Below are 19,566 nucleotides of genomic sequence, written 5' to 3' on the forward strand. Positions count from 1 at the left end.
TTTCATCCGCTTTTCCTAGTAAACAGAGTCCGAAGAATTCTCTCTTGGAGCAGCTGCGCAGATGTGACCTACAAGGGTTTTGCACATGTCCAAAAGAGTCGGCAGTGTGAACACTGACAAGCCATACTCTCAGACAGGAACCTCAGAAATATCCAAAGACACAATAAACGCATTCGGCTTCAAATATAGCCCATAGAAGGCACTCCAAGTGCGAATAGTCTGTAAATTGATTCACCGCCGTCATTCAAGACCTCAAAACTCATATAGTTCAAAAGAGATATCATTACAAGCAAGTAGCGTTTATACCATCCACAACATATCAATTTCAACCAAATGAATACCGAGACCTCGTCCACAAATCTCTTCGCAGCGCTGTGAGAATTACTGCAAACCAGCCTGTTCCTCGCTCACGACAGTCAACAGTTTATACCTGCTTGATTGCCCCCCGTTGCTCTAGAATCTCCGTTGCGAGCGTTCGTAGACTTGCTGCTTGTGTGATGGCGCTTAGAAGCAACTCGACGCCCGTCTCCCTGCGGATCCAGTTGCGCAACTCGACAGACACGAGTGAGTCCAGATTATACGATGCCACGGGCGCATCGGCCAGCACCTCGTCGCGCTCCATGATGGCCATGGCCGCAACCTTGGTGATGAGTGCCTCTGTGAGGCCCTCTAATGGGTTCTCAGCCGCTGTCCAAGACGTTGAATACATATCCGCACCTCCACTTCCGCCGGCTCCGTCTCTCTTCTTCTTGTCGGCCTTGAAGCGCTCTATTGCATGCACCGGATGAAGATACTCCCATGGTCCATCTTGTACTGCCTTGTTGTCAAGATAGAGTTTGAAAACGGCCGTCTTGCCGTCGTGATAGAAGTTTGAAGACTTGCTAATAATGGCTTTGACGATGGTCTGTATATTGGCCATTGTCAGCGTTGCGCCTAGCGTCTCCTGAAGAAGGCTGCTGAGGCTTCTGTCAGCGACGTAACCCACGTCCAGAACCACGGGCAGGGCAATGGAAACGGTGTGCTGGCCACGGGCGTTGCGATACTGGGCAAAGGCGTCGTAAAAGGCCTGATTGTCTTGTCAGCATTCAAACCAGCCTTGGTTGGGCTGCTGTCTTTATGAACTTACTGCTGTACCGGCATAGATGGCTTGCCCGCCGTTTCCGGTGTCACCGAGAAAAGACCCGAGAGCTATGAAGAAGTCGAGGTCGTCAGGCATGAGCTCGTGGAGGTTCCATGCACCCTGGACTCGAGGGCCCATGACAATCTCCCAGTCCTCGTAGGTGGTATTCTCAAATAATTTATCCTGTCAAGTCGAGGCTTAGTTCATGTACCGGATGGGAGTGGCTTTCTTGAATAGGAGGTATCTTACGCTAAGAAGAAGAGCACTGTGCACAACACCGCGAACGGGTGGAAGATCTCGAATGGACTCGACAGCCTTGGCGAGTTCCGCTCGAGATCCGACGTCGCAGGCCAGAGCTAGAACGTTGATGCCAGTTGCGTCGTATTTCTTCAACAACTTCTGAACTTCTGCGCCGGAACTACCGCTGCGGCCCAGAACAACAACATTTCGTGCTCCATTGTCAATCATCCAGTACGCCAGACTCAGACCGATGCCGCGGGTTCCTCCAGTTATCAGATAGGTCGCGTCGCTCTTCAACGAAAATGCCGTCGGCCGTAACGCACTCTCAGCCATGACATTTTGATCTGGACCCAACGTTATGACGATTTTGCCCATGTTTTCACCGGACCGAAGCTTGCGTAGACCCGTGGAAAACTGAGAAATTGGTAAAACCGATACAGGCTTGATAGGAACAACGACGTGACGCCGAAGTAGCTGCACCACCTGGCCAAAAACGTCCTTGACCTCTTCCGGTCGATGTTGAAACAGTCCACCCAGATCGATGCTGCTGAAGGAAACGTTCTTTTCAAACGTTCTCATGGGCAAGCTGTTATTCTGAAAGGCGGCCTTTTTGTCGATTTCCACGAATCGGCCGAATCGCGCGGCCAATGCCCAAGTGTCGGCCAGGAGCTCTCCGCCAAGCGCATTCACAATGACATCCACACCCTTTCCTTTCGTCGCACACAGGATACCATCTCTGAACTGAGAGTTGCGGCTCGAGAATATCTGGTCTGAAGGAACCCCCAGTGTCTTGTGTAGAAACTCTCTCTTGTCACCGGTGCCCGCCGTTGCGAATACCCGAGCCCCTAGATGCTGCGCGATAACAACACACGCCTGGCCTACCGCCCCAGCCGCCGAGTGAATAAGCACAGTCTCATTCTTTTGCAGACGAGCGGTGCGGACCAGTGCCAGGACGGCAAGAGAGTATGCTAGCGGCATGCTGGCAGCATCCGTGATGCTAATGTACCCTGGAACTCTGGCGGCATGCCATGCCGGCATCTTCTTATACGTCGAAAAGGCACTTCCTTCCAGCGCCAAGAAGAAGACATTGTCGCCCTCTTGCAAATCTGCCACCCCGGAGCCCACCTTGACGACCTTGCCGGCTCCGTCAAAGCCTGGCGGAGCCCAGGAAATGGCCCCCAGCACGAGATCGAGGTCTCGGTGGCCGACGCCCACCGCTTGGACTTGGACGATGATGTCGTCCTCGCCAAGCGGCGTTTGCAAGTCGTCGGTTCTGCGAAAGTATATGGAGTCGGGGCTGCCGGCCACATCGATTGTCATCTCCAACGCGCCATCGCCTTTCCAGATGTTTTGTTCTTTGCGGAACGAGACGCCTTGTTCTACGGCGAATTGCTCCTTGGTGTCCTTCAGCATGCGCATGCGAGGCAAATGGATCGAGTCCTTGTGCCACACAAAGTCCTGGTCCTGAGCGCGCGTCATCTCCGAGTCCACCAGTGTTCTCATCAGCTTTAGAATACCAGAGAGGCCCCGTTGCGTGTGTGGCACTTGGTCAAATGAAAGGAGGCTCTTGTTGCCTGCCTCGATCCGCAGCGTGCGAAGCATGCCTTTGATGGACTTGCACTCGGGGACGTCGCCCTCGGGAATAACCCACAGGAGCCCTGCGTTGTGTACGAGCAAGCTCTTGATGGTGTGAAATCTCTCAGCAGAGACGTCCCGCAGGAGAGGCGTCTCCGGCGAGTCAATCACGATGTAGTACGAGTTATTCGAAAAGTCGACCTCGGCAAGGGGCTTCGTCTCGACTGCAAAGCCAAGGTCTGATATAGCGTCCGCCAGGTTCTCGGCAAAGGCGACTTCTTCATCGTCAATCAACGGCCCGCAGACAACGACAGGCCCCGTCTCTTCCTGGCGGTCCACTTTGCTCGAACACATGATGCTCATCGTCTGATCGCCAGAGCCAAGACCGCCCTGGATGCAGGCGTCGAGTCCGGAGAAGCCAGTGTCTACGAGGAGGCGATTCCACACGTCTGTGGGCATCATGGGTCCCTCCTCGAGGTCACGGTAGTCATCTTCGGCATACCACCAGCCAGGCAGCAAAACAAACGGCAAGGCCAATGCCGGGTGATGGTTCCCCTCCAGCACGACTAGTTTGCCCCTTGGCTTCAGCAGAACCCGCAGGTTGTTCATCGTGGTGGACATGTTCTTGGTCGCGTGGAGCACATTGGCCGCGATGACGACGTCGAATTCCTCTGCTTCGAATCCTTGGGCAAGGCAATCCTGGCTGATGTCGAGCTTCTTATACGTGATGCGCTGCGCCCACTTGGCCAATTTGGCTCGAGCGTTTTCGAAAAACCCAGAAGAAATGTCCGTAAACGTGTATTCCAGAAAGGCGCCCTGCTTGGTACGCCTGGACAGAGCCTCGAGAACAGGCAGCGACGTACCGGCAGTTCCGGCTCCGATTTCCAGGATGCGCAGGTTTGGCTCCAGATCGGAAATGCCGAGGACCACGTCGCCGAGGACCTTGCTGAGACGCTCATTCACCACGTCCGCCTCGTAATGGCGTGTGAGGAGGCCGTCTGCGAGCATGATTTCAAGCGGTTCTACTTGCCCTCGCAGGATCGGCACCAGGCGCTCGCCAACGGCGCATAGCATCTCACCCTGCGCATCGTGACGTCGCACCTTGTCAAGCAAAGCCGTTGGCTCGGTATCAAACTCGACCTTGTTTTTGGCAATGTATCGGGTTGCCCAATTCACAAAACGTGCCAGGTGGAATGGCAAATTCGAGCGATCATCCCCCTCCGTCTCTTTCAGTCCGTGAAGGAGGTAGTATGACGCCACGATTTCTAGGTTGCGCATGTGCATGACTTGGGCCTCTTCGAAGCTGCCAACATGAAACTTCCTCGATACCTCGTCTGGCTCCATGAAGTCGATTTTGGGCAGCAATTCCCAGACCCAGTTGTCCGGGAGACTGGCCGCCGGGTCAGCATCTTCGTCGGCCGATCCGATGGAACGGAACGACACAGACTCCCATTCTGCTACGGGAGCGAGCGAGCCATCCGCCTGTCTTAGGAAGGCAGAGACGCTGATACGCAGCCGTCCGCCCTTGACGTCGTAATCCAGCAAGCGTGTGACGATGTCGAAGCGCTGTTTCGAGCCTGCTGGGATCTTGTTGGAGATTCTAAAGCGACTAATGTAGTTGGGCATCTGCGCGGGCCGCCTTCCGTCCTCAGTCACCTGGAGAGGACCGCCGCCTTGAAGAAAGCCGTCTAGCGTTGGAGGATCGACAGTAACATGGGAGCCGTAAGGGCCGGGGATTTGCTGCCACGGCTCGAGGTCGCGAAGCCGATGCTCCAAAACGGTAAACCCATCTCCCTCGAAGAACCTCACCGAGTTGCGGAATGTTGTACCGTATTTTGTGGCCCTCACACCCGCATACTCGTATGCGTGCGCGATGTCATGCTCAATCAGATTCGGAGTTGCGTCTACAAGCGGCAGGGCCACTTGCAGCGTCGGGGTTTCAGTAGTCATCTCTGCCGTCTCAGGCTCGATTCGACCGTATGCATGTATGGTCCATCCGGTGGCCTGTTTCCAGGTGGAAATCTCAAACGACCAAGTCGTCGACGAGAACGACCCGGTCCCGAGAGCAGCGGGCCAAATCCTCGTCACCATGTCGACGGACTCCTCTTCGTGAATCTCCATGCTCGTGACAACGTGGAAATCTTGGATGAGAAAAGCCGCCGCCGGGGCAGTCAGTGCCCTCCTTGCAGCCTCGATAGCGCACGACATGTATCCCGTCATGGGGAAGATGACTGCCCCGGCCACCACGTGGTCCCGAATCCAGGGCATTTCGTCGAGATTGAAGACCTGTCTGTATATATGCTGCTTCCCTCCGTCGGTGGCGACTCTCCTTCCCAGCAGAGGATGAAAAGTCTCTCCCGGGAAGAGTTTCTGGTGAGTGGCCCGCGGCCTGACCTCGTAGCTCACAGACTTGTCCCACGCATATGCAGGAAGGCCGGTGACTACATGAGCATTATGCATGGTAGTTTGGTTGACTTGGTCGAGAAGTATCGGGACTCCCATGTTGAAAAGGGCTCCTGCAAGGCTCAGGAGCGCGTCAATGCCTTTTGTTCCCCGTACAAGCGAGGAGAGATACGTGAACGACGTCTTGAGCCCTGGCTCAACTTGGGCGAGCTCTACAGTTTGCTTGATCGGATTCTTCAGAGCAGCGTGCGGGCCGATTTCCAGAATCACGTCTGGAGCAGTATCCCTGACAGTACTTGACTTGACGTTCTTCCGAGACGCAAGCATGCTTTGGATGGCACTTGCAAATTTGACCGGCCGGACCAAGTTTTGGACCCAGTACGAGGCATCGAGGCCATTCTCTTCCCATACGTGTCCGGTGACCGAGGACACAAATTCAGGGCTAGATATATCCTCTGGGGCTCTTACATGCTGTTCAGCTTGACAAAAAGGCTGGATTGCCTCGAGATAAAAGCCCGCCACCTCTTCCATGTGCCGGGAGTGGTATGCCATTTGTACTTTTAGCTTGCGAACAAACAGGCCCTCTGCTTCTGCAGCTTTTCGAATGTGCTCAATGGCGAGCTGGTCGCCCGAGATTGTTACGCTCTTTGGGCTATTGATTGCGGCTACGGTCGCATAATGACCATTTGCGTGTTGCTCGATCAGTGTCGACGCCTCTTCGAATCCGACACCAACAGCCAACATGGCGCCTTGTTGTTTCTGCTCACGGGCCAAGAGGGCCGCTGCCTGCCCTCGGAAATATGATATGGCCACGGCGGCCTTGAACGTAATCAAATTTGCTGCAAAGGCCGCAGCCATCTCTCCACTAGAATGGCCTGTGACTGCTGTCGGGTTGATGCCCCAGCTTCTAAGCAACGTCACCAGCGCAAGCTGCACCGCAGTACATGCCGGTTGGCTAATCTCGGCTTCATCGACTCGTGAGTCATCTTGCGTCTTGCTAAGCTCTTCAGTCAAGCTCCACGGCGCTCCCATAGCTCGCAGATGCTCTTCGGCTTCGTCAATGGCGTTGGCAAATACTTTATAATGTCGCAGGCCAACAGCCATGCCGGCGTATCTGTAATGTCAATACATGTAAGTGTATCCCCTGGTACCAAGACGAAATTACAGAGCATTATACGTACTGTGCGCCTTGGCCTGTAAAAGCAAATGCAATGGCGTGATCTTTGGCTCGCGTGGGTTTCGCCGTCGACAGCTTCTCCTGAAGGGTGGCGACCGAATCGGCAACAGCAGAGACACGATAAGGGTATTGTGTGCGGCGCTGACCTAGAGTGTAGCTGAGGTTTTTGATGAACTCGTCGGGTTCGGGAGCCTCGTCAAGGTATTCGTCAAAAGACGTCAGATAGGAAATCAGACTCTTCTCAGTCCGCGCAGACAGCACAAACAGGCGCGGATCCTCAGTTCCGGCACTATTACTGCTACATCCAGTTGCTCCGTTTGATTGGTGCAGGCCATTCGTCCCGTCACTGCCATTTGTAGCATTTGTCAGACTAGCACCATGATATCCATTCGTACCGTTGGTCCCATTTACGCCGTGAATGCCGTTCAAAGTGCTCGTGCCATTTGTCCCATTTGGCACCCGTTTGGGCAGCCACGGTGCGGCGTCTTCCAAAATAATGGCAGAGTTACTTCCACCGAAGCCTGACCTTGATAGTCAGTATTTTTTTGCGCAACTGAGCGCAAGGGAGGAGTCCAAACATGACAAATAAACCCTTCACTTACCAAAGTTTGTTACCATGACTCGTCTTGGTTCTTCACTTGGCCATGGAATTGGGGCCGCGGGTACCACGAGCTTCTCCTTTCCTTGGATCCTAGGGTTCATCTTCTCGAATCCTGCCGTTGGCAAGATTATGCCGTTTTCGATCATCAGGATTGCCTTGACCATGCCGAGAATCCCGCTAGCTCCCTCTAGATGTCTGGACAAAATGGTCAATTGGGATTTACGCATGTTGTATCAAGCCTTCTAATGACCACATCACTTACCCGAAATTGGATTTCACAGATCCAATATAAATGGGGTTTGATGAAGTTCGGTCTTTCCCCAGCACGGCGGCGAAAGCACCAGCCTCGATAGGGTCACTATCAAGTTTGTCAATTCTCTCCGGTCCCCTTTTATCTGCTGAAGGGCATGCTGACATACCCGGCTGCTGTTCCTGTTCCATGGCCCTGTCTCAATGCTTAGTAGACTTCAAGAGTATGTTTTGAAGAGGGCCAATGTTGGAGCGTCTTACTTCAACCACAGGAGTCTGTGAAGGATCCAGCCCAGCTTTCTCGTGAACTGTCCGAAGTAACTCCCGATGTGCCACGCCGTTTGGCATGGTAATTCCCTCGGAACGGCCGCCATGATTGCAGGCTGAGCTCCGAATCACGGCATGAATTGGATCGCCATCACGGATGGCGTCATCTATGCGTTTAATGAGAAGACATGCGGCACCCTCACCGCGACCAAAACCCGCTGCCTTTTCGTCATACGAGTAGCTCCTCCCATGCGATGACAGCGCTCTGTTTGATTTTCGCTTCGTGGTCAGTTATGAAAAATACAGCCAGAACCACGGAGCTTCACGTACCCTGTTTTCTCAAGGGCAAGCCATCCGCCGGGGCCCAGGGATAGCGCTGCTGCTCCGACAAACGCAGCATTGCATTCGCCGTTGCGAAGTGCCGAAACAGCCTGGTGTGCGGCATAGACACTGCTTGCACATGCGGCGTCGAGGGCAACGCTCGGGCCGTCAATGTCAAAGAAATACGAGAGGCGGTTTGAAACCATGCAAGGTGCAACACCGGTTGCGGAAAAGGTATTGGCAGCGTGGTGGTCGTCGCCGAGACGTTGCGAATACTCGTGCTGGCCGGACCCTATGAAGACGCCGATCTTTTTACCGGCAAGATCGAGCAAGCTCTTGCCAGCATCTTCAGCTGCCTCCAAAGCACATTCTAGCATCATTCTATGTTGTGGATCCGATGTCCGAGCCTCCTCGGCTCTCATGTGGAAGAAACCGGCATCAAAGGCATAGATGTCTTCAGGTAAAAAGTGCGCTCCCTCGGCCCTGAAGACGCCAGATCTGTCCCCTCCAGGTTTCCAGTACGCCGAGGAGTCGAACCTCTCTTCAGGAAACTTGGACCAGGCAGACCTGGCCTGCTCCAAGTATTCCCACAGTCCTTTCCTCCCAATACCAGGCGCACGGTAAGACAGGCCAATGACGGCAATAGGAGTATCTTGATCCATGGCGTCTTGTTTGTTTTTCACGTGACCCGGCTAAGATTATAGTGTTCCTTAAGGATATGGGAGCGATGGGGTCTACCAGGCATCTACACCTCAACTACACCCTGGGTCATCTTTTCCTCTATATATGCTGGGTGGTGACATGCAAGAGTAAGGACATTCCAACGTAGCAAAATGAGCCTCAGCAGACACTTGGAGGCTTCTGAGAAGCGCCAAGCCTCTGTATTGGACGCCCTGTAGGGAAGGGACTTCTGGGCTTACCAGGATTTCATGGGCACGCTCCATGCTTTCCCCTGGCTTCCAGCTATTCCCGATTTCTCCCAACTCTCAAATGCTCCTCTGACAAGTTCTGACATTGTTTTCTTAAAATGGTGGCCAGGACGCCGAGGACAAGGTTCTGATAACAAATAGTCTGACTAATATTCAAGTCTTGTCACTTCTCAAACAATAATTGCACCGCGTATTCTGGCATGTCAGCACCTGTACAAGCAGCATGCAAACTTGCATTAGCCGAATAAGCGGACACGATGTCTTCAGAACCAAAAGGGCCGTGATAATGCTCACCATCTACACCATCTGCTTATCGTTGACCAATCCATGTGTAGAGTGCTTCCTAGTGATAACCGTGGCGCTAGGCCTTATTCCAATATTGCACTGTCTATATGAAGACAAGGGGTGAGTCGTATCATACTTTACTACCGCCACGTCCTAGAGGAGCTGTCAGCATGCATGAGGGACAATGGGTAAAAATGGAAAGGATCTTGTCGGGTACGCCACGCAAACGTCAGCATGCAGGAGCCAACATGTAAGTAAGCCTCATACACTCGACTCCTCATTGCAGTTGTCAGACTGACATATTGGTCCAACAGTGCGTATTGCAAGTCCCGCCCCAGATGTTCATGTAACATGCGGAGTAATTTCAGAAAAAGATCTCTGGAGTGTAACTAATTTGTTCAACAATGGCCTTTGGGTCGCTGCAAAAAGCCAAGCATGTTTAACTATTAGGAAAGCATATAATTTTAGATCCGATGAGGCTTAAATCATCATAGTAGAGAGTATTATCGGCCCAAGATGCCAGTGACAGGAATGAATTAATAATGTTGAAAAACAATCCGTCATCCACTATCATTACATTTCAATTACTAGCTTGCCAAATTGTTTCCCACCCTTCAAGTCTTCAAACAAGCCGTCAATGGCATCGACGCAATCCAGACCCTTGACGGATCGACTAACTATGGGCTTTATCTTTTTTTCCTGGATAAATCGCACCATATCCCTGAATTCCACTCTGGACCCCAGAGTGCTCCCTCTCAATTCTATATTCTTCAAAACCGCCTGCATGGGCCAGTCCATCAGCGGCCCTACCGTCATGCCATAGCTGGCGATGACTCCTCCCGGTTTGAGGATGGGCGTAGTTTTGATAACAACGTCACCGCCTGCTCCATCAACGACGGCATCCAGATAGGGTCGTTCCTCTGGCAGTTTCTGACTTAGCTTCTTCGGCCAATCGTCATCCTTGTATATTACGCCGTCCCTTGCCCCCAACTGCACGGCCTTGGCGATCTTTTCCGCCGACCCAGACGTCACGTACACGTTGCACCCGAATTCCAGGGCAAACTGGAGCGCCTGAAGGGCTACACCTCCGCCTATGCCCGTAATGAGGATATTGCGCCCCGGCTTCGCATTCTGCGACTTGACAACGAGAGCACGCCAAGCTGTCAATCCGCAGGACGGTATGGCAGCCCCTTCCACAGCACCAAGATGCCCCGGACACTCTTCGACCTCGGCCTCATCAACGACAATATAGTGCTGGGCGGCTCCTAGATGAGTGTATGGCTCTGTGCCGCCCATGGTGCTGAACTTGTCCCAGTCCTCCGGTCCGTCTAAGCTTGCGGACCATCCGCGACATGGCGTCAGAAGTACTGCCTTGTGTAGAAGACCGGCTGTGCAGCCAGGCCCTTCTTCAACGACTGTTCCGTAGCCGTCAGACAGCAGAGGAGCCTTGAAGGATATATTTGGGTAGAGATTCTGACGTATAAACAGGTCGCGGTGATTCAAGCCAGCTGCTTCCATCTTTACTAGGAGTTCATTGGGTCCAGGCGAGGGTCTTGATATGGCCTTTAGTTGCAGCGGGTAGTAAGGCTGGCCGGCCTTTACCTTCTTTTCGCGTATCACCAGAGCATGAGGCATTTTGCTACCTGGGACTCCAGAGAGAGTTCGGAGAAACAAGAAGTTATGAGTTGCAGAGACAAGAGATGTTGGTTGATCAGAAGAGAGTATTGTCTGGGGTACACAACGGCTCATCAATTTAATCCTACTAAAATAGTGCTCCGGTAATACGCTCCCCCGTTTTGTGGGATATTGAGCCTCGGAATGCCTAGTTTGTCTTTTTGATGGCTTGCGAGAAGAAATCGTCAACTTTGCTGGCGTACGTCTACTCGTAAATGCATCGCCCGGGGTAGCTGACAGTCATGGCCAGGTGAGCATTTCAGCAAGATATTATTGTCAACATCTCCGGCATGATCTGACCAATTCCCAAGGATAGAGGGAGCTGTACCCTTGTTGCATTGTCAGCACATATGCACCACACTGCGCTCAGCAGGCTTGGCTTGTCACTGCATGGGTCGTATTACAAGGTCAGATGACAAGCTCGAGTGATACGTAGTGGCATGATTCCATCGTTCGATCTAGGCCACCCGGCATCCAGACAGCCAGTCATTGCACCTTGTTAGCTTTTTGAATGAATTAATTCTGCTTTCTTTCGTTGCGCATATCGCCTTCATGTTCTGATCCAGGTCCCATGACCGCTCACGTAATTGTGGCTACCCTAGACTCTTTATCCGTCTCCCACAAGACCACATCCAAAAAATGGCCTATGCTACCAAAGCAATAGTTGCTGTGGCATTGATATATTTTTCACAGTTTTTGCGTAATTTTCTTCGGAATATTGTCAACGGACGGGCTATTAAGCTGCCGTTGGTTATTGTTCCGGTAGATCAGACCTCGCTGCTCTGGTTGATACTAGCCCCCCTTGGTAGAAAACAACTACAACAGATATTGCCTGTGCAAGTCTGGAATAGGCTGGCGATTTCTATTTTCGGCTGGGAGTTTCATGAAAAATTGCGACCGTTTCAACAGTTCGCAGATGACCGTGGTGATGGAAAGGGATTGTCGTATCTGCTAGCTGGATTGGGTCAGCTCGAGCTCTGGACAGCCGACCCGATAGCAGTCCAAGACATCTTGCTTCGCCATCGCGACTTTGAAGTACCACACTCACTCGAGTTTGCCCTTGGACAATACGGGCCGAATGTACTGACAACAAATGGAGATCAATGGACAAGGCATCGGAGAATAGTCTCTAGTGTCATCGACGAGCGCATATCAAAGACTGTTTTTGAGGAATCGATCCAACAGACTAGAGGCTTGCTAGGTGAGATACAGCCATCTACAAGTTTGAATAACCCTCAGACCACCGACACCTTCCATTTATTTGACATGCTAAAAAAAATCACCATTCATGTTCTTCTCACTGCCGGAATGGGAAGGACAGTAGCATGGAATGACGGCAACGACCAAGAAGCAGACAAAGGTTTCAGAATGACACATATAAGATCACTTACGACGGTTGTAACAAGCATTGCGGGCGCTGGCTTACTTCCAACTGGCATGCTCACTCATTGGCCACGGTGGCTACCAGGCCATGACAAAATGACATCGATCGGACGTGCGAAGAATGAGGTACAGATGCGCAGCAAAATAATCTTGGAAGCGGAGCGGATTTCCATGGCCAGGGGAGAGACGTCTGGATCGACGAACAACATCATGAGAAAGTTACTTGAGGCTTCACAGGACGGCCATGATTCTGGCAAGCCACTATCGGAAGCTGAGATGATCAGCAACCTGTTTATTTTTACTGCTGCAGGCTTCGAGACAACAGCAACATTGTTAGCCTACGCCATGGTTCTCCTCGCCAGATATCCCATGTGGCAAGATTGGCTGCTTGAAGAAGTGGACGAGCTCGCTTCGGTCGATGAGCCGTCGGAACCAACGGAGTACACGGCTGCTTTCCCTCGAGCCATACGCACCATGGCATTCATGTACGAGACTCTGAGATTATACAGCCCGGTATGCCACGTCCACAGAGAAACGGCTTCGCCGCAAACTTTGCAAACGGCCACGGGCACCGTCCACCTGCCGGCCAAGACGAGAATTTACGTGAATTCAGTGGCGGTGCACCTTCTTCCTATATGGCGGGACATAAATAGAGACTCGGACCCGCCCTTTTACAAGCAGGAACCAACGGCCTCTGCTGACGAGCACGCATTCCGGCCGTCGAGATGGCTCAACCCGCCCGACAAGACGCAACGAATTTACCACCCGCCAAAAGGGACGTGGATTCCCTGGGCGATGGGGCCACGAGTTTGCCCGGGCCAGAAAATGGCCCAGGTGGAGTTTACGGCTGTTGTTTTGACGCTGCTGCGGAGATGTCGCATCGATGCGGTCCCGTTGGACGGGGAAGGGCGCAAAGAAACAGAGGAAAGGTTGGACGCTGAGCTCCGTGACAGCAGCTGGGTCACGGTTCTACAAATGAACAACGTGTTTGATCCCAAGCCGAATAAGGGGCTTCCTATGAGGTTCTCTCGAAGGAGATAGTCGTTGAACTGCTCCATCTGTCACGGCTGGATATAGCAGGCTGTATGATGACAAACCCTTTGTTGGCTGGCTCTTCGCAAAGCGACTACGTCAACCTATGAGTTGCTGAAAGCTATGATTAGTTTGTTGAAAGGCCGGGATTACCCTCCTGTTAATCGAAATTGAGCAATCTGACACTTGTGAAGGGAAATAATGAGCGACGGTTGGGATGACTTTGACCTGGATGAAAAAACTTTCCAAGGTTGCTCGATGAGACCAAGGTACTTGTGACGTACGTGTATCTACGTGTAGATGCTGCTACTTGGCGGTACTTGTGCGAATGCTGCCAAGGAAAACGGGGTCGGTGCTCAAGATCTGCATTTTGACGCGGCACAAGAAGCTTAGCGTCTTGGCAGTCGTATTATCCTATTTAGGACTAGTGCCACGGCCAGGGCCTGGTGACACCCGATGAGCTCGGCCAATCATGACGAAGCGGCTTATGAGTACCAGTTGACGTCTGTCAGACCTTCAGTTGCCTTCTGCTGGTGGTCAGGCACTGCCAACAGAGGCATTCATGATTCCGAAATCTTGACGTCCTTCATCCCAAATCGCCTTGTACCAGCTCTCATGCCATCACGCAGAGTCAAAAGAGAAGACCGCCTCAAAAACTAAAGATTGGCCCATCAACTCAAGATGGCGAGCGGAGAGCCAGGTAGGCGTCATGAAGCTCCTCTCCTCCATGGACGCGACCGCAAATGCTAACAAGCTCAAGTTCTGGGCAGTCTTTTTGTATACGCCCCTAACCAAGCCGCGCCAATCTTCTTCACCATTGCCTTTGGCCTCTCGGCAGTCGGACACATATGGCAGTGCATGTGCGTGCCAGCGGTATCGTATACCATGCTGTAGACGAATTGGCTTGGCTGACATTATACCGACGCAGTCGATATAAGAGCTTCAAGCTTCTCGGGTTACACCCGCTCTGCGCCATTCTCTTTACAGCCGGCTATGCTCTGCGGGAATACGGATCCATGAACTACCTGTACAGCGACCAAAATCTGATAATATACATACTGAGCCAGGTTTTCATCTACGTTTGCCCGTCAGTTCAAAAATCCCAACCAAACTTATTTAGCAACTATAGTTGACACCAAGCTCGCTGCCGTACCAGTCCACTTCTCGAGCTCGCCAACTATCATGTCCTCGGCCGAGTACTATACTACATCCCGTATCTCGCACCTATGCCTCCGGGAAGAGTGCTGGCTACGTTTGGTGCCTTGATGGCGCTTGTCGAGACCCTGAACGCTGTCGGTGTAGCATTGAGCTCGAACCCATCATCGGATATCTCGCAGCAAAAATTGGGGAGCAACTTGATCATATCCGCTCTCGTAATCCAACTCGTCGTCATTCTCATTTTCGTCGTGCTCGCCGGCATTTTCCACGGGCGTTGCAGGAGATCCAACTTGCACGTCAAGGCCGTCTCCACCACTCTAGTCGTGCTGTATATCAGCATGGCCCTCATTTTGGTCCGTTGCATCTATCGCCTGGTGGAGCATGTGGGCAACACCACGGTGGACATTTCCGACCTGGAGCTGCTCGAGGCGCTGAGTCCCCTTTTGCGCTACGAGGTGTACTTTTACATATTCGAGGCCAGTGTCATGCTTATCAATTCCGTGATATGGAATATCTGGCACCCGGGCCGTTCCCTCCCCAGGAGCTCCAACGTTCACTTGTCGCCAGATGGGGAGACGGAAGTCACTGACAGAGAGGACGTGGATGATCGGTCGCTTCTAGCCAAGGTGGCGTGTATTCTAACGTTTGGCATTTTGTTCCGCAAAAGGACCAAGAGTGCTCCATTTCACGAGCTTGACGATTACCAGGCTGCCCGCTAGTACCATCACCCGTCAACGCCCTCTTCCTTTGCGACATGGGACTATAGTGTACACTTCTCACAGAATGATGACGCATAATTGAAAAACGCCCCCCCGGCGGATTGCAATAGTTGGGCATTGGAAGAAAGGGGAGGTTATGCCATCTACTGTGTTATTTGCCTGTTTGGGGGTCGCTGCAAAAGAGTTTACTCGGCTAGTCTATAATTAATGGAACGTAAGATATTGTTGAACGGGAATTTATACTTTGTTGGTGAATTCAAAAGTTCTAGTTTCAAAAATTAGGTCCATGGGAGACTTGGGGTTTGGTATTTCTCCACTCTGCTTTTTGGTTCTTTAATAATGCAATGTCGTTTCATGTACCATTGGACGTTGTGAGCTAACTGCTATGGAATGATCGTCTCTATTATCTTCCTTTGCTATTTTTCTTTTCTGTTTTCCACCTAATTTATCAGTCAAAATCAGGCAATTGATGGAACGTTGGGCCGGAAAGTTGTCATCTTCACCCGACTCTATGCTTGGGTGACAGATTTCAAGTCGGCAATTCTCGATTTCCCGCAAGAGGGTATGGACCCCTTGCAAAGTTCAAGTTGGCGGTGGCAGATCCCAGGTGCCGACAGCTCGACGGTACCTTGATTTCGGGGCAGATTCTGAACTTGCTGACTTCGGCCACTTCCTTTTTGGGATCAGCAAGTGCTGACAGGAACTGGGCCGAAATGCATGAGAGAGAGAGCTATGCTATGCAGCCGATCGGTGTGCCACGCTGACATGCAGGTTGACCGCGGCGGATCCAAAGTAAGACTGGTTGCGGTCCGTGTGGGAGTATTCGGAGCAAATCAACTTATTTCTTACATGCGTTATTGCCGCCCGCAAGTCCGAAGGGGTGCGCCGAGAGCGCGCAGTCCCGACCTCTGGGCTGGACGGGTGTAACACCAGCCTCTATGCTTACATTTCTGATGGTGAGCTGCTTGCACATATCCCAAGCGTCGTAAGCTGCACGTCTCGTAATATCTGTCGATTACACCGTGGTTCCCATGGCATTCAAGATCTTCTTGCGTTGATGCCTCGACCGGCAGTCAGGTCGCCTCTCTGGCACGTACGCGCGTTCGCAACGGTGTCTACGCGTACAAAGAGGATTCTGCGAATGCACAAACTGCTACACAGCCCCCCATTTGTGTCACTTGTAGGTTGATGCGACTGTGAGTGTGGAGCCGGCAGCACCATGTAGTGTTCAGACAGATGCCATGGCACAATGCACTGCCGACGAAGCGTCGTGTCTTGACGAGCGAGGCAGATCTGTACCTACCTAGAGCATCGCATTGCATTCGAAAGGGGCTAGTTTGCGAGGGGACGATGTAGGCACCAGTGTATCGTCAGACACGCGGAATTGTGCATATGTGAACATGAACGCTTGTAACATGACTGTATGTCGACGACGACGCAACGGCTGCAGGCCAAGGGCCAGAGCTTCACGCTGTCTTAAAATATTACCCATCTGCATGGATTCACATGCCTTCTAACAAAATCTGCCGGCGCCGCTGCGCCGTGGGCCTGCGTTGCAAGTGTTTCCCGCCTCCATATATCAAAAGTGCGCCCCGAATTCACCACATTTTCGAGGCCTTCCCAGGGCTCAGTCATCACTCCGAGTCTCCATCGTACGAGTTATCTGTGTAGCTCGAGCTTTCGCAGTCTTCGTCTCTCAGAAACGGCATCTTGTGGTATTTCCGCCTCATCGCGGCCAGGTAGTTCCTCACTCGGTCGTCTCTTTTCAGGAAGCCGACCTTGACACCAAGCTTGTAAAGCACTTGGACCTCCTTGATTGCTTTTTCTGCAGGAGACCGCTTCTCCATGGCCTGGCTGGTGCTTGGATTCGCCCCGAGGCATGCTGCCGGCGCGTCCGTGTCGCTGCGCTAATGGTCGACAATTAGAAACACGACGCAGGACTCGCCCGTGGGAATTGGGCATCGGGAAGTAGGAAACCTTACCCTGTGACTCGCATCAGAGGCTGACTGCTGGTGCTGCACCTGCGAATAGCTACGACGTGGCTGGCCACTGAGCAAGGCGTGACTGCTCATGCTCGACGATGATTGCGAGACCGAAGCCGGACTTTGGTATTGGACATGTGGTGACGAAATGATGTCATCGGCGACGGGTTGCACCATGACATTGTCGTGGCCATCCTCTCTAAAGTGTTCGTCTCGCTCATTCCGGGTGACGGGAAAGTCAAGACCCATTAGTGGCCAGGCCGACTGAGAATCTCCATGGCTCTTCGGTTGGTGCTGTACCCAATGCGGGGGATCTTGAACAAAGTAGCTCACCAACGCCTGCGATCCGTGTAAATACTCGGGGTGAGGCGGCGACGGGGGCAGGCTCATGAATGGTGTGTTGATGGTTGCTTCCTTGACGGTGAGTTTCTGTCCCACTGGACCGAGCAAACCGTCAATGGTGCTGGGGCCAGACGGTTGTTTTTGACGCTGCCCTAGAGTTATACCATTGTCAGCTTGGCTACGCACCGCAGTTCCGGTCAGGGCTGTCATACTTCGGCGTTGCTGCGATTCGCGGTTCTGCCGTCGCCGTCGCTCACGGGACTCTTGGTTCAGTGGCATTTGGATAGGAGGAACTTCTTTCTTCTTTTGGAAAAAAGATGTCAAGTCAATATGTTGAGCGACCTGTTTAGTTATGAAGGTCGCTGTATCAGCAGATGCCAAGGGGGGGTCATGTCAATAGCCCGACGCGGACTACAGGCATTCAGTATAGTTCTCGCTGGTACGACGAAATCGGTACGAATGGCCCTGCACTTTTGCCATGTTACCAGGTTGATTGGGCTAACTAGTATCCTGACTGACGTGCCGGGTCGGCAACATCTATTCCTCGGTCAGCCACATCTCGAACGAGCCGGTGAATCCTTCTGGACTCAATCAAAAGCCGTCTTACTAAAGCTCGGCAGACAACTAATGCAAGGTGGGGGCTTCGAAGCTCAGCAGCCAGATGACTGAGGAAGAAGAGACCATGACTCCTCCCCCCTTTCATGCTCGATTCGAGCAGAAGTCTGCTCACCATGTCTAAGATAACCGCATTCAGCACGCAGACGCACCGTGTGTCTAGACTACAAGGTTCGCGATTGATGGCCCGAGACAGGCTACAGGGTGGCTTATAAGTATTTTTGAAATACCAGGGCCTTGGTTTAACTTGCGTGACGTCGTTGCCTCAACAACATACAGCGGCGAATAGATGGACTCCTCAACATGGTCGCTTGCATGGTCGCCTGCAGTGCCCGCACATCTTGGCACCCAATAGCTCGTCACGTAGGGCTTACTATGTATATTACTTCATTTTGTTTCAAAAGAGGAGTGTCAGACGCAAGCAACCCCGTGTTGGGTGCTGATGGTGTCTTAATATTCTTGGCGACTGGGTGTTGCTAACCACGGTTTTCGTATCTTATCAATAGGGACGGTTATTAGAGCCTACGTAGGCGGGTTGCTCCATCTCTTTGAATTAAGATTCAATGTTGAAAATTTACAGCGGAGCCGGCGCATACGCAGTTGGCGAGACTTGAGACATTCCGATACATGGTCCACCATCTGCAGGCCACAATGGTACTATCAATATAGAGGCGATGGCGTGTCTGACTTACGATATGTTTCCACATAAATATATATATATAGAAACATAGGTCTCACTCAAACTCCCAGCTCTTTTGCTGTTCGCCGCCCTCTTTCAACCTTTCCCAAGCTTGGAGTCTACTAGGCGAATCCGTCTTGTAAGCATGGTACCACGTAAGCCCAAACCTTGGCACGAGACACCCCGAAAGTCTGTCCCCATCTCACGGATATTCCTGTCTTAGCGACTCTTGACAAATGATACCATGGCAAACTTGATAGTGTACTCTCATATCTCGGGATGCGGAGATGCTGCACGTTTTCCATGTTTGGGGGCAGAGGAAACGGGTTCCCCGTGAATATTAAGCATATCAATGGCACCCTGCCTGCTGATCGGTACATCAACACGGCGCGGGGTTGTGAGACATGTTCTTGGAGCATGCTTCATTGCAATTGGCCGCAACTCGAAATTGCCAGAGCTACATCTGTATGAATGGTCTGACTCACGAGCCGGGAAAGTTGGCCGAGGCATGTCAAGCTCGACCTCCATCCATACATCATATTTTCGTTGGAAAGATATGGTCAGCATCATGCCACGCAGTAATGGACCGATACTTGGTCTAGAACCAGGGCAACCGTGGTTCGTTAGTTGTGGCGGCGGCCGCGCGCGTTGTACTTGTACACCTGCTGCATGTGTAATCGGGAGCAATCTCGTCCGGCTTGACGGGTAGACAAGATGATTCGCTCCCGAATCAACCCTATTGCTACGTTCCATTAATGGCAGGCCTTGGCACAAGCAAGGGTCTCGGGTCGCTTGGGCATCCTTCCGCACTCTGC

General features: G+C 52.2%; 5 protein-coding genes across 6 annotated transcripts; 2 read left to right on the forward strand and 3 right to left on the reverse strand.

Moving 5' to 3' along the window:
- Nucleotides 1–188: 188 nt before the first annotated feature.
- Nucleotides 189–8,859, reverse strand: PKS2_1 (polyketide synthase). Its single transcript, XM_007814042.2, has 9 exons — nt 7,963–8,859; nt 7,627–7,897; nt 7,536–7,561; nt 7,379–7,474; nt 7,118–7,311; nt 6,520–7,036; nt 1,370–6,452; nt 1,127–1,303; nt 189–1,066 (listed from the first exon to the last, which is right to left on the reverse strand). Exons 1-9 carry the CDS (start codon nt 8,613–8,615, stop codon nt 425–427), a joined length of 7,659 nt encoding a protein of 2,552 aa, XP_007812233.2. The 5' UTR covers nt 8,616–8,859; the 3' UTR covers nt 189–424.
- Nucleotides 8,860–9,482: 623 nt separating this feature from the next.
- YOG1_1 (Zinc-type alcohol dehydrogenase-like protein YogA) lies at nt 9,483–11,194 on the reverse strand. Its single transcript, XM_007814043.2, has one exon. It carries the CDS (start codon nt 10,914–10,916, stop codon nt 9,741–9,743), a length of 1,176 nt encoding a protein of 391 aa, XP_007812234.2. The 5' UTR covers nt 10,917–11,194; the 3' UTR covers nt 9,483–9,740.
- Nucleotides 11,195–12,320: 1,126 nt separating this feature from the next.
- Nucleotides 12,321–13,265, forward strand: J3458_009564 (uncharacterized protein; the record flags this gene model as incomplete). The annotated part of the gene is made up of 1 exon (XM_007814044.2): nt 12,321–13,265. One exon carries the CDS (start codon nt 12,321–12,323, stop codon nt 13,263–13,265), a length of 945 nt encoding a protein of 314 aa, XP_007812235.2.
- Nucleotides 13,266–14,104: 839 nt separating this feature from the next.
- Nucleotides 14,105–15,133, forward strand: J3458_009565 (uncharacterized protein; the record flags this gene model as incomplete). Its single annotated transcript, XM_066119862.1, has 2 exons — nt 14,105–14,343; nt 14,413–15,133. 2 exons carry the CDS (start codon nt 14,105–14,107, stop codon nt 15,131–15,133), a joined length of 960 nt encoding a protein of 319 aa, XP_065975659.1.
- A 1,464-nt stretch (nt 15,134–16,597) lies between these two features.
- J3458_009566 (uncharacterized protein) lies at nt 16,598–19,027 on the reverse strand (the record flags this gene model as incomplete). Of its 2 annotated transcripts, none has more annotated exons than XM_007814046.2 (2): nt 16,598–17,040; nt 17,116–19,027. In XM_007814046.2, 2 exons carry the CDS (start codon nt 17,734–17,736, stop codon nt 16,768–16,770), a joined length of 894 nt encoding a protein of 297 aa, XP_007812237.2. In that variant the 3' UTR covers nt 16,598–16,767. The 2 variants fall into 2 exon arrangements, with proteins under 2 accessions (XP_007812237.2, XP_065975660.1); XM_066119863.1 differs by having other exon boundaries at nt 16,598–17,609; nt 17,670–17,736.
- Between the last annotated feature and the right edge of the window lie 539 nt (nt 19,028–19,566).

This window comes from Metarhizium acridum (genome assembly GCF_019434415.1).
Source record: "Metarhizium acridum strain ARSEF 324 chromosome Unknown scaffold_141, whole genome shotgun sequence".
In the NCBI taxonomy this organism is placed as follows: Eukaryota; Fungi; Ascomycota; class Sordariomycetes; order Hypocreales; family Clavicipitaceae; genus Metarhizium; species Metarhizium acridum.

Excerpts from the sequence above, each read along its gene's own strand:
- PKS2_1 (XM_007814042.2), bottom strand. The coding sequence starts at position 8,615 with ATGGATCAAGATACTCCTATTGCCGTCATTGGCCTGTCTTACCGTGCG. Across the intron at positions 7,562-7,626 it reads CACAGACTCCTGTGGTTGAA|GGCCATGGAACAGGAACAGC; the intron begins GTAAGACGCTCC and ends GCATTGAGACAG. Across the intron at positions 1,304-1,369 it reads ACAGTGCTCTTCTTCTTAGC|GATAAATTATTTGAGAATAC; the intron begins GTAAGATACCTC and ends TCGACTTGACAG.
- YOG1_1 (XM_007814043.2), bottom strand. The coding sequence starts at position 10,916 with ATGAGCCGTTGTGTACCCCAGACAATACTCTCTTCTGATCAACCAACA.